An 8,022-nucleotide genomic window follows, 5' to 3' on the forward strand; every position below is an offset into this window, starting at 1 on the left:
TACTGGCAAAATATGTAACTGGTACATTTGGAGGGGGGGGGTCCAGGGAGGTTGGTCCAGCCTCCACTGCTCACGTCGTTGTTGTTTTTCTGTTTACAACAGTTAAAATGAAAATCAACTCATATGAACCCGGAAGTTCGTTTCAGCTGCAAACAATCATTTAAGGAGGACTGAGGGTCTGAGCCTCATTCACAGTGTAGTGAACGGTAGTGAATGGACTCCTTCACCGTCTGTGTGTCCGTCCGTCCGGACTGTGATCCAGTCCCGGCCACAGCTGCTCCACCGGCTCTGGACCGGCCGTGAACGGGGTTCGTTCATATCTGTCTTCCTTAATGATTTGTGACGTCACAGTAGTGGGGCGTTGTGGGTGTATGTGTGAGAGAGAACAGAGAGAGAGAGAGGGAGAGAGAGAAACAGAGAGAGTGCAGTGCGCATGTGCAGACAGGGTGCCGTGTGGCGGTGGAGAACAGGAGACTCACAACTGAAGAGATGGCGCGGCACCAGACAGGAGTGCAGGGACAGCTGGTCAGCGGCGGGGGGGGGGCTTGAATTATAACGATAACAACAACAAAAAAACATTTTTAAAAAACATAAATACATGTTTGAAATTCTACAGGAAAAGGTGGACGTTCAGAGCAGAGTTTTTAATCCTGCAACAGTGTCAGAGTTACAGAGAGAATAATCAAATACAGGTGAAGATGGACAGAGGCTGCTGCTGCTGCTGCTGCTGCTGCTGCTGCTGCTGCTGCTGCTGCTGCGAGGAGAACATTAGAACTTTCCTGCACCTGAGGACCTGTGGACACCAGCTCACTGCAGCCAGTCACATAGATGGTTGGTCCACAGCGCTGCCCGGATCATGAACGCGCATCTGTCGATGGAGAACATTGGCGACCTGCACGGAGTGAGCCATGAGTCCGTGACCGGCCACGGAGATCTACTGAGTGGACACAGTCCGCACTCCCGCCCGAGCCCCCGGGGTCTCGGCCACCGCGCTATGGGCATGGCGACCCTTCTGGACAGCGGAGACTATCACCCCGGCCACCCCGGCCACCCCGGACACCTGCACCCCGCCATCAGCATGTGTGAAGCCCCTCCGGGCATGAGTGCGAGCAGCACTTACACCACCTTGACCCCCCTGCAGCCCCTACCGCCCATCTCCACCGTGTCCGACAAGTTTCCTCCCCATCACCACCATCACCACCATCCCCATCATCCGCACCCTCATCCGCACCAGAGGATCCCGGGAAACGTCAGCGGCAGCTTCACTCTGATGCGGGAGGACCGGAGTCTGGCGCCCATGAACAGTCTGTATCCCGCGTATCATCACAAAGACCCCTGCATGGGCCAGAGTCTGTCCCCGCTGTCTGGTTCGGGTCTGGCCAGCATACACACCACGCAGGCCGGCATCCCTCCTTACGCTCACCCCGGCGCTGCCATGCCCGGTGAGAAGATGCTCACCCCCAGTGGGTTCGAGGCTCACCACCCGGCTATGCTCGGCAGACACACGGAGCAGCACATGAGCTCCTCGGGCATGGTACAAATCAACGGCCTGCACCACCACCCGCACGCCCACCTCGGCGCGCAGGGGCACGGCCAGGGGCTGGGGAACGGTCGGGAGCAGGCCTCCGGGCCGGGACAGCAGGGGGGCGGAGGAGGCGGCGTCTCAGGAGGACAGATGGAGGAGGTGAATACCAAAGAGGTGGCGCAGAGGATCACGACGGAGCTGAAGCGCTACAGCATCCCTCAGGCCATCTTTGCCCAGCGGGTCCTCTGTAGGTCCCAGGGGACCCTGTCAGACCTGCTGAGGAACCCCAAACCCTGGTCCAAGCTCAAGTCCGGCAGAGAGACGTTCCGCCGGATGTGGAAGTGGCTGCAGGAGCCTGAGTTCCAACGCATGAGTGCTCTCAGGCTCGCAGGTGAGCGAAGCCTCGGTAAAAAAAACCTCTCTTTATTCTTTTACACTCAAGTTTTGTTGTGAAAAACACATTTGTGGGGGTGTGGAGGGGGTGTGGAGGGGGACGTGGGTTAGGGTTAGGGGGGAGAGAGAGAGAGACCCACCACCGTGGACCGTGCAGTGGGCCTGAGTGTAGGCGGCTCTCTGCCCCAGTGTCCAGTGTCAGGATAATAATCCAACTCTGATAAATATCTAACATATATTTATATTTTAAATAGTCTTTCATGACGTCATCGCTTTCTGGAAAAATCTCACCAAAACCCTGTAGTGATGTGGGTGGAGGTCATGGATGTGTCGGTCTTTGTTGACCTCTGCTCTGGATCTGCTCCGTAATTCAAACATGTATTAGACTTCATTACTTCATTACACACATCCTTCATCAGTCCCTTCACTGTTTCTGGCCCCGTGAACTCTTGTCATTTTACCTCAAAATATCGACCGGTGCAGTGTGTGAGAAAGACGATCCTCCGCCTCAGGAATGTGTTTGTTTTGGTGAAGGATCTCGGCGGATCAGACTTTTGGTTTTGGTCTCGACAACAGACCGTGAGACAAATAAGAAAATAAAATAAAGACAAATAAAGTCGATAATCATCGGTGACGTTGGATTTCCAGGCCCTTTAGAATAGAATAGAATAGAATAGAATAGAATAGAATAGAATAGAATAGAATAGAATAGAATAGAATAGAATAGAATAGAAACTAAGATGAAATTGATTGAAGTCTCTCATGAATTAATTATCCGTTATATTTGTTCATTTCTTTTAAATGTCAGTCATTTAACTGGATGTATTTGCTGTGTGTTTGAGAAGAGGGAGAGACTTTGACTAATGTATTTATTTTGCCTCGTACATTTTTTCACCACAGTCGCACTCGCTCGTGTCTGTTATTAATTATTTTTTTCGTTCTTTCTTGTATAATATAGTGTTTTTAATTTTGTTGTTTCGTCGAGTTGGAATAGAAACCTGTCAGTGAATCCAGTTTGTTTATTGTATATAAATTAATTAAAGCCAAACAAGCTGAGCGCCAGTTTGCCATTTTATTGATCAGCTCGTTGGGGTGAAATAGATGTGATACTATTATTGATTTTAGTTCTTAGAAATTAATCTTGGGCCTATTCCTCTGTTCCCACGAATTCAATTACCATAGAATAGAACAGAATAGAACAGATTTCAGGTTGGGACAGACAGGTTTTTTTTCTTCATGTTTTTGTTTTTTTCTTGCCTGTAACTTTTAATGAAAGAAAAGTGTCGTCACACGAAGGTCGAATGTGTTTGAATGTGTGCCGTTATCTGTCTTTGTAATGATTAGCTGGAGCATCAACAGTAGTGTGTGTGTGTGTGTGTGTGTGTGTGTGTGTGTGTGTGATTCACCCGATAAGGAGGCCGTCGTCATGTCCCCAGGTCCTGGGAATAGTGGCCTTTCTGTCGGTGCCTCTGTACCGGGGCTTGGCCCCCGTGTGGTGGCTCAGTGAGCTGTCAGTGAGTGGCCTTCACTGCCTGATTTATAGCTGCCTCTACACTGTTACTGTTTACTGCTCATGGAGACGGCGGGCTCTTCATGGTCACACGTGAGGTATAGGTGTATAAAATGGTCAAGTGATGGAAAATGAAAATGTATTATAAACTCTGAGAATGAGTCGATACGATTCAATAATCGTCACGTTTCCAAACGATAATAAGGATTAGGCCTTAAATGTGATGAACAAGAAGCTATATTTAAATAATAAACAGATGGGATAAAAGGTTAATTTTAATATTATTTAATTAATATAATTTTATGAATACTTTATAAAGTCTGATATATCATAATAATCTCATGTTACTCAGATTTTTTTTCATGTTTTGTCTCTAGACTCAGATGTAATGCATCACCGGTTTGACAGTGTTTTGTTGTGTGGGCTTTGTAACCCACGTCTGCCCCCTCCTGGTGTCTCCTGGTCTGTGAACCCCATTTTATATAAGTTAATACAGAAGGAAAACAACAACCCAGTGAAACAATGTGAAGATCAGTGGTTTGTTTTGTGACAGATTCACAGTCTGGACAGTAAGAACCAGCGGCTGCTCCGTGCTCAGATCTACAGGTCGCTCCTTGTTGCTCTTCAGCACCATGGAGAGCGGCCGTGTTCACTGACGCCACTGACGGCTGAAGTACTTAACAAAACGTGTTAGAGTTTAATTCTGCTATTATTTCCCATGCTCCCTGGCGGTTTCTGCAGAAAGGTGTGTCTTCGTGTTGTCAGACAGCAGGATGTTTCACTTCATGTTCTTCTACTGTTACCAACTTACTACTGAACATCCATTATTTTACTACCTTACAGAGTACCACTAAGTATTATAGTATTACTTTGTAGAGTGCAATACTTTGAAAATCCTATGAATCATTATTTCTGTCAAACCTTATTGGCTCAATGCAAACACTGAGATCAAAACAATCACAAATGAGTGTTGATTCACTGGTGTGTTTGTCTGGAGCTGATCATGTGACCCTGTAAAAACTGACACACAAGAAAATAATAATAAAAAACAGAAAACTCTACATTTTTGGACTGAAATATTTATTAAACATTATAATAAAACACTTTGGACAATTAACATTATGAAAACAAAGCAGTTCTGCCTCTGAACCTCGTGCAGCTAATTTGATAGGAATGGTTTGAACCACTTCACCCTGGGAGTTGAATAAAGTGTAAAAATATAGAGTTGTAGTTGAGTAAAGATTGCAGCAGTCATTTTCTAGAATCTTCTACACACTCTGCTAACTTTCTAACTCGCTCTTGGTGTGTGTCCTGTCCTCTCCACAGCATGTAAGCGTAAGGAACAGGATCACGGCAGAAACGATCGAGGAAACGTGAGCAAGAAGCCCCGGCTGGTGTTCACGGACGTGCAGCGACGGACACTTCACGCCATCTTCAAGGAGAACAAGCGTCCGTCGAAGGAGCTGCAGATTACCATCGCCCAGCAGCTGGGCCTGGAGCTGGCTACTGTCAGCAACTTCTTCATGAACGCACGCCGGCGGAGTCTTGACAAGTGGGTGGACGACGGCTCCGGTCACCCGGTCAACTCTAACGCCTGCACCAAAGCCTGAAGATGGACCGAGCTAACCAACTCATGGACTCAACATCGGTGGAAAAGCTTTAAATTTTAGGAGAAACAAAGATAAACTTTTTAAAACAAAGACCTGGAAGCAACATGTTGCCCTTAAACCTGTACTATAGGAATATTTATAGTATCCAAAGATGAAAAAACAACCAAAGACTTCTCGTTTGACCTGCTTTGAAATGAAGTGTTTGTTTGTGCAACAAACTTCTGTGTAACAAACTGCAAACAGACAGTAACGTCACACACCCTCTCACACACACTCACTCTAACTGGTCGATAGCTTTATTACTCCTTTACCCACCTCCCCGCCAGGTATCAGCCTATCGTTTGCCATCCTTATCTTTAATCTGATTGGTTGGTTTAACGATGGAGGTCTAATCAGCCTACTGACTGTCCACAGCCTTTAAAAACAGCCAGAATGTGGAGCTCTGGTGGGATTGGTCAATCAACTTCAGAAGAAAAACATAATCCTACAGGAGTGACGGACGTGTTGGAGTCGGAGGTGGTGGACTGTCTGTCTGTCTGACTGTCTTTGTGTCTAAGTTTCTGTCTGTCCCTCTATCAAACATTCCAGACAGACAGGGTTGTGTCCAATCCCCCCCCCCCCCCCCCCCCCCCCAAAGGTTGGACTCACCTGGTAGTGCTTTCTTCCCACATGCTGACGTGTTGAATAATTCGAAACCTAGAAAAACCAAAGCCTCTACACAGTTCAAATATAACCACAGAAATGCCATAACGTTTTCAGACCAAAGAGTTTATTTCATGGTGGAAAATCCTGAAACTGATTTGACCTCGTTTTCTTTCCTTTATCTTGAAACAGACTGTTATTGAAGAGCCTTTAAAGAAGAGAACGATGCTGTTGTTCTCACCTTTACGTTCCCTACGTTAGATCCTGATGTGAAAAAAAATAATCCTTGACATTGATCTTGTGATGTCTTTTTGAAATCATCAACTAAATAATTACAGTCAGAATTCTCTCTGAACGTCAGTGCCAGCAGCTGACAAAAAAGATCCAGTGCTGATGTCCTTCAGCTCTTCTCTGGACAGTATTATCCTAAATAATAATAGTTCAATCATTCAGTTATGATTTGATCTCCTCGTCACAGATGTGAGATTAAAGTTAGTGTGTAATGATCAAATCACTTCCATGTGCTGACGCAGCAATGTCAGTTTATCATCTGGATACAAAAGCACTCCTCACCTTCCTGTTTCCAACCCCCAGACACTTGTCCTCTCAGGACGCCACTTTCCTGTGCATTCAGGCATCAGGAGGAAAGCACTGCCCAGGCCCGGCTCAGGTCGGCTCAGTCTCAGAAACACAGAGCTGGCCTCCTGCCATCACTGAACGAGAGATCTGAGGGAGGAAGAGAGACTGGCTCCATCATCTCAGAAGGACAAACCAAAAAGACCACAAGAACCCAAAGAAACACGTTGAGACCTGTTGACCTTTTATAGTGTGAACCAAAGATGCTACCTCACTCAAGTTCCATGTTTGTGATTTTCTATCACGTTGATGATACCAAAGACAAGTGAAGAACACTTCTGGTTGCACGGCCTTTATGATTGGTGTTATAAAGATGTTATATGTCGTCCCCCCCCCCATCCCTTGTATCCTCCCCCCCTCTCCCTCTTCTCTCCCCCTCCCATCTGCACTTGCGTCCCATGCGTCTCCTCCGTGCGCGGCCCTGCTTCGTCCGTGCTCAGATTACAGCTCCGTAGACCGTCGTGCTGACGCAGCAGGTTGACTCGACTGTCCGTGCAGGGTGAAGTTATCATCAGTGTGACCAACTGAAAATCACACATTTAAAATGCAATAGACGTCACTGTTGTCACCAAAACGTTTGGCCTTCAGTTATTTAAATCTTTGAATTTGAAAACAGACACCTGCTCGATCGTCATGTTTTTACCACGGCCCCTGTGTGTGTACCATTGATCCAGGAAATAAGACACCTTTTCACATGACAACAGGCAGAACAACTGACATAGCCATGGGCAGAATCCACTCGACTACGTACAGGCAGACATGTCCCTGAAAGTAGAAGCAGACATGTTGCAATCCTTCTAAATCTCCCAGGACGAGTGCCTTGCTTGAACCAAAGTGTTAAACCACTCTTGACCTCTCACCTCTGACTCTGTGAATACCTCAGCCTGAAGGAAGGCCACTACGAAAGAAACTAGAAAAAGGTTTTTTTAATCACACCGTGGTGCTTTCGCCAGCAAACCATGCAATGAAAACGTACCAAAGGAATTTCTGTTTTATCCACTTTTACAGATGAAACCTCCCCTTGTCTCTCTGCTGTGTGTTGAAAAGTCAAGCACTGTGGCCGTGCATGTCTTTACCGATGTCTCTGAATACCTCATGCCGTAGTAATAATTCCTTTAAGTTCTGCATGGAGACAGTTTCTGAGAGCAAGGCAGAACTTCACCTGTGTGCTAACTGTTCCTTCAAAAAGATGTTTGATTATCGTTTTCCTTCCTTTCTTGGCAGAAGTGCTCTGGTTTCATGGTCGATGTGTGAAACTTACAGATGGAAGGGAGAATCATATTTTTTCCTAGATATTGTTTTATACCAATGTTACGATGGTAGACTATTGCTTTTACAGGGTAAAACCAACGGCTGTGACACTGTGTTCTTATTTGCTCTCTCTGTGCTGTGACTTTCTTTAAACGCCTGTTTCAATTGTTTATTCACTGCTTTAATTTATGCATTTGTAGAAACTCTAGATTTGTACATAGTAGGTTTTTGAAAGAAAAGAAAACCAAAAAAAAAAAAAACGCCACAAAAAGACAGATTTATGTTCTAGGCCCGGCTTAGATACGACGAAGGAATAGTTTGTATTTCAGCTCAGTCCTAGCCGGCATTTCAACACGTGTTTTAAACACTGCCAGAAACCCAGACAGTTACACTGAAGCTACTTTGTTGTTTAGATGGCAAAAAGCAGTGTGTGTGTGTGTGTGTGTGTGTGTGTG

The 8,022-nt window shown here is 46.0% G+C and overlaps 1 protein-coding gene across 2 annotated transcripts; it reads left to right on the forward strand.

Annotated features, from left to right (window-relative positions):
* The first annotated feature begins 41 nt into the window (after positions 1-41).
* onecut1 (one cut homeobox 1) lies at positions 42-7,310 on the forward strand. Of its 2 annotated transcripts, none has more exons than XM_008310978.3 (2): positions 42-1,931; positions 4,755-7,310. In XM_008310978.3, exons 1-2 carry the CDS (start codon positions 857-859, stop codon positions 5,036-5,038), a joined length of 1,359 nt encoding a protein of 452 aa, XP_008309200.1. In that variant the 5' UTR covers positions 42-856; the 3' UTR covers positions 5,039-7,310. The 2 variants fall into 2 exon arrangements, with proteins under 2 accessions (XP_008309200.1, XP_008309201.1); XM_008310979.3 differs by having other exon boundaries at positions 42-1,916.
* Positions 7,311-8,022: the final 712 nt, after the last annotated feature.

This window comes from Cynoglossus semilaevis, chromosome 5 (assembly GCF_000523025.1).
Source record: "Cynoglossus semilaevis isolate Cse_v1.0 chromosome 5, Cse_v1.0, whole genome shotgun sequence".
NCBI lineage: Eukaryota > Metazoa > Chordata > Actinopteri > Pleuronectiformes > Cynoglossidae > Cynoglossus > Cynoglossus semilaevis.

What these genes read in the sequence shown, in the direction of transcription:
- onecut1 (XM_008310978.3), top strand. Translation starts at nt 857, where the DNA reads ATGAACGCGCATCTGTCGATGGAGAACATTGGCGACCTGCACGGAGTG. An exon ending in CGCAGGTGAGCGAAGCCTCG is followed by an intron (nt 1,932 to 4,754) that starts GTAAAAAAAACC and finishes TCCTCTCCACAG; the next exon opens with CATGTAAGCGTAAGGAACAG.